This window comes from Melospiza melodia, unplaced genomic scaffold (assembly GCF_035770615.1).
Source record: "Melospiza melodia melodia isolate bMelMel2 unplaced genomic scaffold, bMelMel2.pri scaffold_342, whole genome shotgun sequence".
NCBI classification, from domain to species: domain Eukaryota; kingdom Metazoa; phylum Chordata; class Aves; order Passeriformes; family Passerellidae; genus Melospiza; species Melospiza melodia.
In genome coordinates, this window is record NW_026948662.1 from 52001 (window position 1) to 68861 (window position 16861).

A 16861-nucleotide genomic window follows, 5' to 3' on the forward strand; every position below is an offset into this window, starting at 1 on the left:
ATGTCCCTCCAAAGTGTCCCCATGTCCTTCCAGGTGTCCCTGCCACCCCCATGTCCCTCCAAAGTGTCCCCGTGTCCCCCCCAGGTGTGTCCCTGTCACCCCCATGTCCCCTCGGAGTGTCCCCATGCCCCTTCCAGGCTGTTCCTGTCCCCCCCCCAAGTTGTCCCCATGTGTCCCCCCCAGGGCTGTCCCCACCCCCGATGTCACACAGGGCGGGGCTTGAACAACCCAAACCCCCCCCCCCCCGGACCCCCCCATTGTCACCCCCGGTGTCCCCCCCCCCCCCATTGTCACCCCCGGTGTCCCCCCCCCCCCCCCCCCATTGTCACATTGTCACCCCCTCCCGGTGTCACCGGGAAAGCCACGCCCGGATCTCTCGAGTGCCGCCACTTTATTGCGGAGGGCGGGGGGACCCTGGGGACCCCCCCATGCTGTGACCCCCCTGTCCCCATGCTGTGTCCCCCCCTGTCCCCATCCTGTGTCCCCCCTCAGTCCTGCAGGTTGCGGAACGCCGCCACCATCTCCTCCTGCAGCTGCGCGTAGCTCGCCAGGATGCGCTGCTCACCGTCCTTCACCGGGTCCTGGGGACACCGCGGCGACACCGCGGGGACACGGGGGTGGCACCGTCAGAACCCCCCCGGGTCACCCACATTGAGATTCGCACGGGATCCCCCCCAAAAAAACCACCTGGGACCCCCAAATGGGGTCACAGCCCCCCCCTCGTTCTGATGGTCACAAGGGACATGGGGGGGACACGGGGGTGGCACCTTCAGAGCCACATTGGGGTGTCCCCAAACCCCCCCCCCGGGTCACCCACATTGAGATTCGTGTGGGACCCCCCCCAAAAAATCCAGCCGGGACCCCCAAATGGGGTCACAACCCCCAAATCGCCTTAACATCCATGTGAGGACCCCAAAATCCCCCCTTAACCCTCCCCTAGCACCCCCAAACCCCCCCTTATCCTTCCCCCAGGACCCCCAAACTCCTCCTTAACCCTCCCGTGGGACCCCCAAATCCCCTTTAACCTCCAACAGGACCCCCCAAACCCCCTTTAAAATCCCCCAGGACCCCCAAATCCCCCCTTAACCCTCCCGTGGGACCCCCCAAACCCCCCCTTAACTGTCCCATAGGACCCCAAACCCCCCTTGAACCTCCCCCAGGACCCCCAAACTCCCTCTAATCTTCCCCTAGGACCCCCAAATCCTCCCTTAACTCTTCCATAGGATCCCCAAATCCCCCCTTAACCTCCCCCCAGGACCCCCAAACTCCACTTAACTCCCCCCAGGACCCCCAAATCTCCCCTTAACTCTCCCATAGGACCCCCAAACCCCCCTTTAACCTTCCCCTAGGATCCCCCAGCCCCTCTTTAACCTCCCTCACGGCCCCCAAACTCCACTTAATTCCCTCTGGGACCCCTAAATCCCCCCTTAACCTCCCCCCAGGACCCCCAAACCCCCTTGAACCTCCCCTAGAACCCCCAAACTCCCCCCTTAACCTTCCCCAGGACCCCCCAAACCCCCTTTAAAATCCCCCAGGACCTCCAAATCTCCCCTTAACCCTCCCATGGGACCCCCAAACCCCCTTGAACCTCCCCAGGACCCCCAAACTCCCTCTAATCTTCCCCTAGGACCCCCGAATCTCCCCTTAACCTCCCTCAGGACCCCCAAATCCCCCCTTTACCCTCCCATGGGACCCCCAAACCCCCCCTTAACCCTCCCATGGGACCCCAAAACCCCCTTTAACCTTCCCCTAGGATCCCCCAGCCCCTCTTTAACCTCCCTCACGACCCCCAAACTCCACTTAATTCCCTCTAGGACCCCTAAATCCCCCCTCTAACCCCCCCCAGGACCCCACCTGGAACTTCATGGCGCTCAGGCGGTACAGGATGTCGCCGAGCCCCTCGCGGATGGTGGCCCAGGTGACACGCTGCTCCTCGGGCCCCGCGCCCTCCACCGCCCCCCGCGCCAGCTCGTAGAAGGTGACGAGGTTCTGCAGCATGCCCACGGTCTTGTAGAAGGGGCAGAACCTGGGGAGGGGGTCACGATGGGGGAGTTTGGGGTGTCAGGGAGGGAATTTGGGGGGATTTGAGGGAGTTTGGGGTGTCAGGGAGGGAATTTGGGGGTGTTTGGGGGGTCAGAATTGGGTGGGGAGTGTCAGGGTGCAGCATGCCCACGGTCTTGTAGAAGGGGCAGAACCTGAGGAAGGGCCCAGAGGGGTTCAGGGGGGGGGTTTGGGGATTTGGGGGGGGGGGTCAGGGTGGTTTTGGGGGGTAAAAGGGTTTGGGGGTCCCGGTACCGGTCGTAGGCCGAGTATCCGTTCTGCTGCAGGAAATCGTCCTTGAGCAGTTTGGCCACCTCCAGGGTCACTTTGTCACCCTCGGCCAGCGACGCCTGCGGGGACAGCGCGGTCCTGGCACTGCCCGGGGCCCACAGAGCCCAGATCCCATAAAACCCATCGATCCCATTGATCCCACAAACCCCATAAAACCCATCGATCCCATTGATCCCACAAACCCCATTGATCCCATAGATTCCATAGACACCAACCCCATATATCCCATTGATCTCACTGATCCCATAGAGCCCATTGATCCCACAAATCCCATAAAACCCATCGATCCCATTTATCCCACAAATCCCATAAAACCCATCGATCCCGTTGATCCCACAAACCCCATTGAGCTCATTGATCACACAAACCCCATCAATCCCATAGATCCCATCAATCCCATTGATCTCACTGATCCCATAGATCCCATCAATCCCACAAATCCCAAAAAACCCATCGATCCCATTGATCCTATTGATCCCACAAACCCCATTGAGCTCATTGATCCCACAAACCCCATCAATCCCATAGATCCCATCAATCCCACTGATCTCACTGATCCCATAGATCCCATTTATCCCACAAATCCCATAAAACCCATCGATCCCATTGATCCCACAAATCCCATAAAACCCATCGATCCCATTGATCTCACAAACCCCATTGAGCTCATTGATCCCACAAACCCCATTGAGCTCATTGATCCCACAAACCCCATCAATCCCATAGATCCCATCAATCCCACTGATCTCACTGATCCCATAGATCCCATAAAACCCATCGATCCCATTGATCTCACAAACCCCACTGAGCTCATTGATCCCACAAACCCCATTGATCCCATAGATTCCATAGACACCAACCCCATCAATCCCATTGATCTCACTGATCCCATAGAGCCCATCAATCCCACAAATCCCACAAACACCATTGATCCAACAGATCCCACAAACCCCATTGATCCCACTGATCCCATAGATCCCATTCATCTCAAAGATCCCATCAGTCCCACAAACCCCGCAAATCCCATAAATCCACCTTGCCACGAGCTACACAGTCTCGGCCAGCTCCTCCTTCTCCTGCAGGGTCCCACATCCTACACCCCACATCTCACATCCCACACCCCATATCTCACATCCCACACCCCATAAGCCCCCCAAATCCCACAATCCCAGACCTTCCCCACGAGCTGCACGATCTCGGCCAGCTCCTCCTCCTCCTGCAGGGTCCCACATCCCACACTCCATATCTCACATCCCACACTTCACATCTCACATCCCACACCCCATATCTCACATCCCAGACCCCACAAGCCCCCCAAAACCTCCAAATCCCAATCCCAGACCTTCCCCACGAGCTGCACGATCTCGGCCAGCTCCTCCTCCTCCTGCAGGGTCCCATACCCCATATCCCACATCTCACACCCATATCCCACACCCCATATCTCACATCCCACACCCCATATCTCACAACCCACACCCCATAAGCCCCCCAAACCCCAAAACCCCACAATCCCAGACCTTCCCCACGAGCTGCACGATCTTGGCCAGCTCCTCCTCCTCCTGCAGGGTCCCACATCCCACACTCCATATCTCACATCCCACACTTCACATCTCACATCCCACACCCCATATCTCACATCCCACACCCCATAAGCCCCCCAAACCCCAAAATCCCACAATCCCAGACCTTCCCACGAGCTGCACGATCTCAGCCAGCTCCTCCTCCTCCTGCAGGGTCCCACATCCCATATTCCATACCCCATATCCCACACTCCATATCTCACATCCCACACCCCATATCTCACATCCCGCACCCCATAAGCCCCCCAAAGCCCACAAATCCCCTAGAAGCACCTTCCCCACGAGCTGCACGATCTCGGCCAGCTCCTCCTCCTCCTGCAGGATGCGCCGGGCGCGGTCTCTCAGCGCGGGCAGCTCGGGGTGGGCGCGCTCGTAGTGCGGCTCGAGGGCGCGCAGGTAGCGCGAGTACGAGATCAGCCAGTTCACCGACGGGAAGTGCTTGCGCTGCGCCAGCTTCTTGTCCAGCCCCCAGAACACCTGGGAGTGTCACCGAGGGTCACCCAGTGTCACCCAGTGCCACCTCGTGTCACCCCCAGGTCACCCAGGGCATCCCCGAGCTTCTTATCTCCATGGAACACCTGGCAGTGTCACCCCCGTGCCACCCTGTGTGTCCCTGTGCTTCTTGTCCAGCCCCCAGAACACCTGAGGTGTCACCCAGTGTCACCCAGTGCCACCTCGTGTCACCCCCAGGTCACCCAGGGCATCCCCGAGCTTCTTATCCCCATGGAACACCTGCCAGTGTCACCCCCGTGCCACCCTGTGTGTCCCTGTGCTTCTTGTCCAGCCCCCAGAACACCTGGCAGTGTCACCCAGTGTCACCCCCGGGTCACCCATCCTGTCCCCGAGCTTCTCATGCCCCAGAACAGCCGGTAATGTCACCCCATGTCACCCCCCGTGTCACCAAGTTTCTGGTGCAGCCCAGAGCACCTGAGACACCGGGGATGTCACCGTGCCGTCATCCAGGGGTCACTGTGGCCCTGTCCCCTCCCAGTGTGTCCCCCCATGTTTCCTCTCGTGGTGTGTCCCTGTCCCACTCACGCCCCCCGCTGTCCCCGCTGGTGTCCCCGCTGTCCCCAGTGTCCCCTGTGAGTGTCCCCAGTGTCCCCTCTGTCCCCTGTGAGTGTCCCCAGTGTCCCCCCTGTCCCCAGTGTCCCCTGTGAGTGTCCCCAGTGTCCCCTGTGAGTGTCCCCTGTGAGTGTCCCCGCTGTCCCCTGTGAATGTCCCCAGTGTCCCCTCTGTCCCCTGTGTCCCTGTGAGTGTCCCCAGTGTCCCCAGTGTCCCTGTGAGTGTCCCCAGTGTCCCTGCTGTCCCCAGTGTCCCCTGTGAGTGTCCCCTGTGAGTGTCCCCAGTGTCCCCTCTGTCCCCTGTGAGTGTTCCCAGTGTCCCCTCTGTCCCCTGTGTCCCCTGAGAGTGTCCCCTGTGAGTGTTCCCAGTGTCCCCGCTGTCCCCAGTGTCCCCTGTGAGTGTCCCCTGTGAGTGTCCCCAGTGTCCCCGCTGTCCCCAGTGTCCCCTGTGAGTGTCCCCAGTGTCTCCGCTGTCCCCTGTGAGTGTCCCCTGTGAGTGTCCCCAGTGTCCCCAGTGTCTCCGCTGTCCCCTGTGAGTGTCCCCTGTGAGTGTCCCCAGTGTCCTCTGTGAGTGTCCCCAGTGTCCCCGCTGTCCCCTGTGAGTGTCCCCAGTGTCCCCTCTGTCCCCAGTGTCCCCTGTGAGTGTCCCCAGTGTCTCCGCTGTCCCCTGTGAGTGTCCCCAGTGTCCCCTCTGTCCCCAGTGTCCCCTGAGAGTGTCCCCAGTGTCCCCGCTGTCCCCTGTGAGTGTCCCCAGTGTCCCCTGTGAGCATCCCCAGTGTCCCCTCTGTCCCCTGTGTCCCTGTGAGTGTCCCCAGTGTCCCCCCTGTCCCCAGTGTCCCCTGTGAGTGTCCCCAGTGTCCCCTCTGTCCCCTGTGAGTGTCCCCAGTGTCCCCCCTGTCCCCAGTGTCCCCTGTGAGTGTCCCCAGTGTCCCCTGTGAGTGTCCCCTGTGAGTGTCCCCGCTGTCCCCTGTGAGTGTCCCCAGTGTCCCCTCTGTCCCCTGTGTCCCTGTGAGTGTCCCAGTGTCCCCGCTGTCCCCTGTGAGTGTCCCCAGTGTCCCCTGTGAGAGTCCCCAGTGTCCCTGCTGTCCCCAGTGTCCCCACTGTCCCCTGTGTCCCCTGTGAGTGTCCCCAGTGTCCCCTGTGAGTGTCCCCAGTGTCCCCTGTGAGTGTCCCCAGTGTCCCCTCTGTCCCCTGTGTCCCTGTGAGTGTCCCCAGTGTCCCCGCTGTCCCCTCACCTGCACGATGCCCAGCGTGGCCGAGGTGACAGGATCTGAGAAGTCCCCTCCGGGTGGGGACACCCTGCGGGGGGAGGGGGGCCGAGGTGAGATGGGGGTGCACAGGGGGGGTCCCCCCATCCTGGCCATGGGGACACGGTGACACACGCGGGGACATTCATAGGGGACACGGTGACATGCACGGGGACATTCATAGGGGACATGGTGACACACACGGGGACATTCATAGGGGACACGGTGACACGCACAGGGACAGGGAACACAGAGACAGGGGACATGGGGACACTCATGGGGACACAGGGACAGAGGGCACAGGGACACTCATGGGGACACACACGGGGACATGGGGACAGGGTGACACAAGGGCACTCAGGGGGGACAGGGGACATGGGGACACTCAGAGGGACATGGGGACATGGGCACACAGGGACGGACACGGAGACAGGGGACATGGGGACATGGGAACATGGGGACACAGGACACGGGGACAGGGGGACACTCACAGGGACATGGGGACATATGGACACAGGGACACTCATGGGGATATGGGGACAGGGGACACTCACAGGGGACACACACGGGGACATTCAGGGGGACATGGGGACACTCATGGGGACACACATGGGGACTCTCATAGGGACAGGGGACACGGGGACACGGGGACATAGGACACAGGGACACTCATGGTGACACGGTGACACGGGGACAGGGGCCATGGGGACACAGGGACATGGGGACATGGGGACATAGGTGGCACTCATGGTGACGCAGTGACACAGGGACAGGGGACATGGGGACACAGGTGGCACTCATGGGGACACGGTGACACAGGGACACAGGTGGCACTCATGGTGACACGGTGACACAGGGGCCATGGGGACACAGGTGGCACTCATGGGGACACGGTGACACAGGGGCCATGGGGACACAGGTGGCACTCATGGGGACATGGTGACACGGGGGACACTCATGGGGACACGGTGACACAGGGACACAGGTGGCACTCACGCCCCGACGATGCTGACGCTGCCCTCGCGCTCGGGGCTGCCCAGGCACCGCGCCCGCCCCGCGCGCTCATAGAACGAGGCCAGGCGGGCACCGAGGTACGCGGGGTACCCGCTGTCTGTGGGGACACGGGGACACGGCTGCCACCTCACTGCCACCTCCTGTCACTGCCCTGTCACCTCACTGTCACCCCAGTACCCGCTGTCTGTGGGGACACGGCTATCACCTCACTGTCACCTCACTGTCACTGCTCTGTCACCCCCAGTACCCGCTGTCTGTGGGGACACGGGGACACGGCTGTCACCTCCCTGTCACCTCCCTGTCACTGCCCTGTCAGCCCCGGTACCCGCTGTCTGTGGGGACACGGGGACACAGCTGTCACCTCACTGTCACCTCACTGTCACCCCCCAGTACCCGATGTCTGTGGGGACACGGCTGTCACCTCACTGCCACCTCCTGTCACTGCCCTGCCAGCCCCCAGTACCCGCTGTCTGTGGGGACACAGCTGTCACCTCACTGCCACCTCACTGTCACTGCCCTGTCACCTCCTGTCACTGCCCTGTCACCTCACTGCCACCTCACTGTCACTGCCCTGTCATCCCCAGTACCCGCTGTCTGTGAGGGGACACGGCTGCCACCTCACTGACACCTCCTGGAACATGGCTGTCACCTCACTGTCACTGCCCTGTCACCTCACTGTCACCCCCAGTACCCGCTCTCTGTGAGGGGACACGGCTGTCACTGCCTTGTCACCTCCCCGTCACCATCCTGTCACCTCCCGTGTTTTTGGGGTCTCCCCTGTGCCCACCCCGCGGTTTTTGGGGTCTCTCTCCCTCCGTCACCTCTTGGTTTTTGGGGTCTCCCCCCTGCCCACCCCCCTCAATTTTTGGGGTCTCTCCCCCTGCCCACTCCCCAGGTTTTGGGGTCTCCCCCACGCCCACCCCTCGCAGTTTTTGGGGTCTCTCCCCCCTCATCACCCCACGGTTTTTGGAGTCTCCTCCCCCCCGGGGATTTGGGGTCACCGCCACCTCCCATTTGGTTTTTGGGGTTTCCCCTTCCCCCCGTGTTTTGGGGTCTCTCCCACGCCAGGTTTTTGGGGTCTCTCCCTGCAGCCACCCCTCAGTTTTTGGGTCTCTCTCCCCATGTTTTGGGGTCTCCCCTGTGCCCACCCCGCAGTTTTTGGGGTCTCCCCAGCCCAGTTTTTGGGGTCTCCTTCCCTCCCCATGTTTTGGCGTCTTCCCGCCCCGTGTTTTTGGGGTCTCCTCCATGCCCATCCCACAGGTTTTAGGGTCTCCCCTCCGTGTTTTTGGGGTCTCTCCCACACCAGGTTTTTGGGGTCTCTCCCTGCAGCCCCCCCGCAGTTTTTGGGGTGTCCCCCAGCGCGGTTTTTGGGGTCTCACCCGCGGGCATCTCCGCCAGGCGCCCCGAGATCTCCCTGAGCGCCTCGGCCCAGCGCGAGGTGGAGTCGGCCAGGAGGCAGCTGTGCAGCCCCATGTCCCGGAAATACTCGGCCAGCGTGATCCCTGACACGCGTGACACGTGTGTCACACGTGTGTCACACCCCCAGGGACAGCGTGATCCCTGACACGCGTGACACGTGTGTCACATGTGTGTCACACCCCCAGGGACAGCATGATCCCTGCCACACGTGTGTCACACCACCAGGGACAGCGTGATCCCTGCCACACGTGTGTCACATGTGTGTCACACACCCAGGGACAGCGTGATCCCTGCCACGCGTGTGTCACATGTGTGTCACACCACCAGGGACAGCGTGATCCCTGCTATATGTCACACGTGTGTCACATGCGTGTAACACCTGTCACACACCTGCCACACCCCCAGGGACAGCGTGATCCCTGCCACACGTGTCACAGGTGTGTCACATGTGTCACACACCTCTCACACACCTGCCACTCCCCCAGGGACAGCGTGATCCCTGCCACACACACGTCACACATGTCACACCTGTCACACCCCCAGGGACAGCCCCAGCCTTGTCACACACCCATGTCCCTGTCCCCCCATGTCCCCCCATGTCCCTGTCACACACACACGTGTCCCTGTCCCCCCACATCCCCCAGTGTCCCCTCCATGTCCCCATGTCCCCATCACACACACACGTGTCCCCGTCCCCCCCAGGTCCCCGTGTCCCCGTGTTCCCCCGCGTCCCCCCACGTCCCTGTCACACACACACGTGTCCCTGTCCCCCGGTGTCCCCTCCGTGTCCCCAGTGTCCCCACCGGTGTAGATGGAGGCCTCTCGAGCAGCCACGGGCATGTTGGACGTGTTGGCCACGAGCGTCGTGCGCTTCATGATGGACTCGGAGCGGCCGCCGACCTCCATGGTCAGCTGGGGACAGCAGTGTCACACTGTCACCTCCCCGTGGCACCACGGCACAGCCCTGCCACCCCGATGTCCCCCCGTGTGGCACTGTCACCTCGGGGAAGTCCCTGCAGACCCGCCATGAACTGCCGTGTCACTGTCACTGCCCTGCCACCCCCGTGGCCCGGTGCCACCCCAATGTCCCTGTGTCCCCGTGTCACTGTGTCACCTCAGGGAAGTCCTTGAGGACTCTCCACGAACACTCGTGTCACTGTCACTACCCTGTCACCCCGATGTCCCCTGGATGTCCCGGTGTCACCGTGTCACCTCGGGGAAGTCCCACGAACATCCACGTCATTGTCACTGCCCTGCCACCCCCATGTCCCCCTGTGTCCCCAGATCCCGGTGCCACCATGATGTCCCGGTGTCCCGTGTCACTGTGTCCCCTCGGGAAAATCCCTGAGGACTCTCCATGAACACTGGTGTCACTGCCACCCCTCTGCCACCCCCATGTCCCCATGTCCCGCCGCGTCGCAGTGCCACCCCAATGTCCCCTGGATGTCCCAGTGTCTGCTGCAGTGGTGTCACCTCGGGGCAGTGCCATGAACACCCGTGTCACTGCCACTGCCCTGCCACCCCAATGTCCCCCCGTGTCCCCATGTCCCGGTGCCATCCCCTCTCCCCGTGCCACCCTGATGTCCCCGATGTCCCAACGTCCCCCTGTCACCTCGGGAAGTCCCATGAACTCCCGTGCCGCTGCCACCCCCATGCCACCCCCATGCCCTCCCATGTCCCCATGTCCCGGTGCCACCCTGATGTCCCCCCTTGTCCCGGTGCCACCCTGATGTCCCAGTGTCCTCCGCATGTCCTGGTGTCTGATGTCCCCATGTCGCCTTGGGGAAGTCCCACGAACACCCGTGTCACTGTCACTGCCCTGCCACCCCGATGTCCCCGATATCCCCACATCTCGCCGTGTCCCAGTGCCACCCCCTGTGTCCCAGTGCCATCCTGATGTCCCGGTGTCCCCCGGCTGTCCCAGTGTCCCCGGGCTGTCCCGGTGTCGGTGCGGCGCTGTCACCTCGGGGAAGTCCCATGAACACCCGTGTCACTGTCACCCCCATGCCATCCCCATGCCCTCCCATGTCCCCATGTCCCGGTGCCACCCTGATGTCCCCCCTTGTCCCAGTGCCACCCTGATGTCCCAGTGTCCTCCGGATGTCCCGGTGTCTGATGTCCCCGTGTCGCCTTAGGGAAGTCCCACAAACACCCGTGTCACTGTCACCCCAATATCCCCCTGTGCCCCATGTCCCAATGCCACCCCGGTGGCCCCCGGCTGTCCCGGTGTCCCCAATATCCCGGTGTCCCTGCTGTCCCGGTGTCCCCCGGCTGTCACGGTGTCCCTGCTGTCCCGGTGTCCCCGGGCTGTCCCGGTGTCCCCCGGCTGTCGCGGTGCCCGGTGTGGCGCTGTCACCTCGGGGAAGTCCCGCAGCACCTCGGACATTTCGTTGCCGCGCTCCCCGCAGCCCACGTAGACGATGACATCGCTGTTGGAGTACTTGGACAGCGACTGCGAGATCACCGTCTTCCCGCAGCCGAACGCGCCCGGGATGGCCGTGGTGCCGCCCTGCACGCACCTGGTGACACCGCGGGGACACCGCACGGCGGTGGTGGCACTGCGGTGGCGCCCCGTGCCTGTCCCCATGCTCGTTCCCACCCGTGTCCCTGCGCCAGCCCCGTCCTGTCCCCGTTCCTGTCCCCAGATCCATCTCTCCCTGTTCCCATTCCTGTCCCCATTCCTGTCCCCAAATCCATCTCTCCCTGTCCCCATTCCTGTCCCCAATCCAGCTCTGCCTGTCCCCATCACTGTCCCCAAATTTATCTCTGTCCCCATTCCTGTCCCTAAATCCATCTCTGCCTGTCCCCATCCCTGTCCCCAAATCCATCTCTGCTGTCCCCATCCTTATCCCCATTCCTGTCCCCAAATCCATCTTCGCCTGTCCCCATTCCTGTCCCCAAATCCAGCTCTCCCTGTCCCCAAATCCAGCTCTGCCTGTCCCCATCCCTGTCCCCAAATCCAGCTCTCCCTGTCCCCTTTCCTGTCCTCAGCTCCATCTCTCCCTGTCCCAAATCCCTTCCCTGTCCCTGTCCTTGTCCCCATCCCTGTCCTAATCCCGCTCCCTACAGGAACAGCGCACTCCCCCAATCCCAATCCCAGTCCTGATCCCAATCCCGTTCCCAATCCCGTTCCCGGTCCCGTTCCGTACGGGAAGAGCGCGTCCAGGACCCTCTGGCCGGTCAGCAGGGGGTGATTGGCCGGGAGCTTCTCGGCCACGGGCCGGACCTGCCGGACCGGCCACACCTGGATCATGGAGAGCGGCTCACGGACACCCTGGAACTCCAGCTCCAGCACCACGTCCTGCGGGATTGGCGGGGATCAACATGGGATCGGGCCGGGATCGGCAGGGATCAGCCCGGGATCAACCTGGGATCAACCCGGGATCGGCAGGGATCAACCCGGGATCAACCTGGGATTGGCGGGGATCAACCCGGGATCAGCCCGGGATCAACCCGGGATCAGTGGGGATCAACCCGGGATCAACCCAGGATCGGCGGGGATCAACACGGGATCGGCCCGGGATCGGCGGGGATCAGCCAGGACCGGCGGGGATCAGCCCGGGATCGTCCCAGGACCAACCCAGGATCAGCCTGGGATCAACCCGGGATCAACCCGGGATCAGCTCGGGACACCCTGCCCGGCCCCCACCCCGCCTATCCCGATCCCAATGATCCCGACCCTGATCCCGCTAATCCCGACCCTGCTCCCCCTGATCCCAATCCTGATCCCGACCCAAATCCTGTTAATCCCAATGATCCCAACCCAGATCCCGCTGATCTCAATGATCCCCATCCTGATCCCGACCCCACTCCCGCTGATCCCAACCCCACTGTTCCCAATGATCCCGACCCAAATCCCACTGATCCCAACCCCACTGTTCCCAATGATCCCGACCCCACTCCCGCTGATCTCAATGATCCCGATCCAACCCCGCTCCCACTGATCCAAATGATCTCGATCCTGATCCTGATCCTGATCCCAACCCCAATCCCACTGACGCTGCTGGACCCAATGATCCCTATCCCACTGATCCCGACCCCGCTGATCCCAACAATCCCACTGATCCTGACCCCAATCCCGCTGATCCAAATAATCCCCATCCTGATCCCGACCCCGCTGATGCCGCTGGACCCAATGATCCCGATCCCGCTGATCCCAACGATCCCACTGATTCCAACCCCGACCCCGCTGATCCCAACGATCCCACTGATTCCAATCCCAACCCCGCTGATCCCAATGATCCCCATACTGATCCCGACCCCGATCCTGCTGACACCACTGGTCCCAATGATCCCAATCCCGCTGATCCCGACCCAGACCCCGCTGATCCCAACGATCCCACTGATCCTGATCCCAGTCTCGCTGATCCCAGTGATCCCGATCCTGATCCCGACCCTGATCCTGCTGACACCACTGGTCCCAATGATCCTGATCCCAATGATCCCACTGATCCTGATCCCAACCCCGCTGATCCAAATGATCCCGATCCTGATCCCGACCCCGATCCTGCTGACACCACTGGTCCCAGTGATCCCGATCCCGCTGATCCCGATCCCAATCCCGCTCCTCTCGGACCTGCTCTGGCTAATCCAAATAATCCCAATCCTGATCCCAATCCCGCTAATCCCGACCCCGTTGACGCCGCTGGTCCCAATGATCCCGATCCCAATCCCGCTGATCCCAGTGATCCCGATCCCAATCCCGCCGTTCACGGTGCCGTTCCCGGTGCCGTTCCCGCTCACCGTCACTCGGTAGTGCCCGGGGGGCGCGATGTAGGTGACGGTGCCGCGGCTGCGGGGCGGGACCATCAGCCGGTGCTGCAGCAGCGAGTTCTCCGCCACCGAGCCGTAAATGTCCCCTCCCGTCACGTGGCTCCCGACCTGGCGACACCGCGGCGACACCGTCAGAGACCCCCGTGTCGTGTGTCCCTCCTGTCCCCCGTGTGACCCGTGTCCCCATGTCCTTGTCACCTTCGTGTCCTCATGTCTGCATCCTCAGTGTCCCGATGTCCCCTGTGTCCCTGCAACCCCGTGTCTCTGTGTCCCCCCATGTCCCCGCGGCTCTGCGACCCCCGTGTCCCCAAGTCCCCCATGTCCCCTGTGTCCCCCAATGTCCCCGCGGCTCTGCGACCCCCGTGTCCCCAAGTCCCCCATGTCCCCAATGTCCCCCTGCGTCCCCCCGTTCCTGTGTCCTCTCTGTCATTGTGTCCCCACCCCCTTTTTGGGGTCCCCTCCTTGGCAGGGGTGACAGGGAGGGGACAGGGAAGGACAGAAGGAGGTGACAATGGAGGATGATGTCCCGTGGCAGGGACAGGACGGGACGGAGGGGGACAAAAGGGGACAGAGGGGTTGAGGGGACAGGGAGGGGACAGAGGGGATGGCAGGACGGGGAGGGGACAGGGAGGGGACAAGGAGGGAATGGCAGGACAGGACGGGGAGAGGATGGAGAGCGGACAGGGAGAGGTCAAGGAGGGGACAAGGAGGGGACAAGGAGGGGACAAGGAAGGGACAAGGAGGGGACAAGGAGGGGACAAGGAGGGGACAAGGAGGGGACAGCGAGCCCGGGAAGCCAGATGGGGAAGGGGGGACAGGACAGGGATGGGACAAAGGGACAGGAAGGTGACAGGGAGGGGTCACGCACCCGGAGGTTCTTGCTGGGGACAAAGTCCCAGTCCAGGTGTCGCGGCAGCGCGGGGACATTGGTGCCCCGCGGGATGTAGATGCTGCGCGTGGCCTCGGCGATGTCGCGCAGCGGCCGCTGGATGCCGTCGAAGATGGAGCCCAGGATGCCCGGGCCCAGCTCCACCGAGAGCGGCGTCCCCGTGCGCCGAACCGGGTCCCCGACCTGCACCCCCGCTGCGGCCGCTCAGGAATGGCACCGCCAGGGACACCGGGGGGACAGCGGGGACACGGGGACAGCGGGGACCGAGGGGACAGCGGGGACACGGGGATAGCAGGGACCGAGGGGACAGCGGGGACATGAGGACTGAGGGGACACGGGAACTGAGGGGGACACAGAGACTGCGGGAGGATACGGGGACCGAGGGGACAGCGGGGGCATGGGGGCACCGGGCGGGATAGCGGGGACACGAGGAGGACAGCGGGGAAACCAGGACACGGGGACCGCTGGGACAATGGGGACACGAGGACCGGGCGGGGCAGCGGGGACACGGTGGGGGACAGCGGGGACACGAGAAGCGGGAGGGACACGGGGACTGCGCGGACACAGGGACCGGGCGGGATAGCAGGGACACGAGGAGGACAGCGGGGACACTGGGGGGACAGCGGGAACAGAGGGGAGACGGGGACAACGGGGACAGTGGGGACACGGGGACAACGGGGACAGTGGGGACACCGGAATCGGGGGGGACACGGGGACTGGGGGGACAGCGGGACGGGATGGGCTGAGGGGGACACGGGGAGGGACAGAGGGCACAGGAGCGGATGGGGATGGCAGGGAGGGGACAGGGAGGGTGGGGAGGGGACAGGGCAGAAGGGAGGGACAGGGGAGGGGACAGGACGGGGGACTGGGAGGGGACAGAACAGGCTGGGACAGGACAGAACCTCAGGGGAACAAGGGAGGGGACAGCAGAGGACAACGGGGACAGGGCGGGGCGCTCGGAGGGACAGAGGGCTGGCGGGGAGGGGACATTAGGGACACTGGGGACAGGATACAGGTCTCCTCGTACACCTGCAGCGTGGCCATGTCCCCCTCGAGCCGGATGATCTCCCCCACGAGCTCCGCGTGTCCCACCCGCACCAGCTCGTACATGGCCGCGCCCGCCATGCGCGTGGCTGTCACCACTGCGGGGACACTCCGCTGTCACCCCGGCCCCGGGCCACCACCCCACCCAGGACCCCTCTGTCCCCATCCCTGTCCCCTCCCCACCGCCACCCCCGGGTGCTTTCTCACGCTGTCCCCTCTCCTGTCCCCATTTCAGTGCCACAAACGCCATCGGGATCCCCATTCCCTCTGTCCCCAGGGTGTCCCCATCCCATTGTCCCCTCCCCGGGTGCTCTCCCCCATTGTCCCCCCTCCTGTCCCTCTGTCCCCACTGTCCCCCCAGCACTGTTCCCTCCCCAAGTGCTCTCCCCATTGTCCCCCCTGCATTGTCACCCCTCTTGTCCCTCTGTCCCCATTTCCCCCCCCATTGTCCCCCCTCCTGTCCCTCTGTCCCCATTTCCCCCCCCATTGTCCCCCCTCCTGTCCCTCTGTCCCCCATTGTCCCCCCTGCACTGTCACCCCTCTTGTCCCTCTGTCCCCATTTCCCCCCCATTGTCCCCCCTCCTGTCCCTCTGTCCCCCATTGTCCCCCCTGCACTGTCACCCCTCTTGTCCCTCTGTCCCCATTGTCCCCCCTGCACTGTCACCCCTCTTGTCCCTCTGTCCCCCTCCATTGTCCCCCCTCCTGTCCCCGATTTAGCGCCACAAACGCCACCGTGTCCCCATCGCCTGCTGTCCCCAGGTGTCCCCGGTGTCACCGTACCGGGCCCGGACACGCCATGCACGGCCCCCACCAGGCTCTCGCGCTCCTCCTGCCGTGTCCCCTCCATGCTGTCCCCGTGTCCCCTCCCCGCCGCGCCGCCACCGCCGTTAAATGGCCCCGGGCGCCGGCGACAACCGGACAGGGCCACCACGGCAGTGTCCCCACCCCCGGGGACAGCGCGGGGACATTGGGGTGACAGCGGCTGGCTGCGGGTGTGGCACTGTGTGCAGTCAACAGCCGAGTGCCGCTGCTCCGGGTGACACCGGGTGACACCGGCACGGCCCGGCTCGGGGTGACGGGGACACGGTGTGGGTGTCCTTGTCACCTCCCTGCCGCGTCCTTGTCACCGCTTCCTCTTTGTCACGCCCACGGCTGTATCACCCCCTTTCTTTTGTCACCCTCATGGCCTTGTCACCTCCCTGCCGCGTCTTTGTCACCTCCTTGTGTCACCCCCGTGTCCTTGTCACCCCCTTCTCTTTGTCACCTCCTGGCCATGTTCTTGTCACCCCTTTGTCACCCCTATAGCCTCGTCACTCCCTTCCCTTTGTCACCCTCATGGCCTTGTCACCCCCACGATCTTGTCACCCCACTCCCTTTGTCACCCCTCCATGTCCTTGTCATCTCTCATGTCCTTGTCACCCTCTTCTCTTTGTCACCTCCCATGTCCTTGTCACCCTCTTCTCTTTGTCACCCTCATGGCCTTGTCACCCCCATGATCTT

At 63.3% G+C, this 16861-nt stretch overlaps 1 protein-coding gene across 1 annotated transcript; it reads right to left on the reverse strand.

Annotated features, from left to right (window-relative positions):
* Positions 1 to 488: 488 nt before the first annotated feature.
* LOC134434316 (V-type proton ATPase catalytic subunit A-like) lies at positions 489 to 16212 on the reverse strand. The gene is made up of 14 exons (XM_063182993.1): positions 16142 to 16212; positions 15331 to 15459; positions 14297 to 14511; positions 13399 to 13536; positions 11805 to 11956; positions 11012 to 11174; positions 9459 to 9567; positions 8616 to 8738; positions 7219 to 7333; positions 6211 to 6274; positions 4185 to 4388; positions 2296 to 2390; positions 1855 to 2026; positions 489 to 581 (listed from the first exon to the last, which is right to left on the reverse strand). Exons 1-14 carry the CDS (start codon positions 16206 to 16208, stop codon positions 489 to 491), a joined length of 1839 nt encoding a protein of 612 aa, XP_063039063.1. The 5' UTR covers positions 16209 to 16212.
* Positions 16213 to 16861: the final 649 nt, after the last annotated feature.

What these genes read in the sequence shown, in the direction of transcription:
- LOC134434316 (XM_063182993.1), bottom strand. Translation starts at nt 16,208, where the DNA reads ATGGAGGGGACACGGCAGGAGGAGCGCGAGAGCCTGGTGGGGGCCGTG. An exon ending in CCACGCTGGGCATCGTGCAG is followed by an intron (nt 4,389 to 6,210) that starts GTGAGGGGACAG and finishes TGACACTCCCAG; the next exon opens with GTGTTCTGGGGGCTGGACAA. An exon ending in TCGTGCAGCTCGTGGGGAAG is followed by an intron (nt 2,391 to 4,184) that starts GTGCTTCTAGGG and finishes CTGTCCCCGCAG; the next exon opens with GCGTCGCTGGCCGAGGGTGA.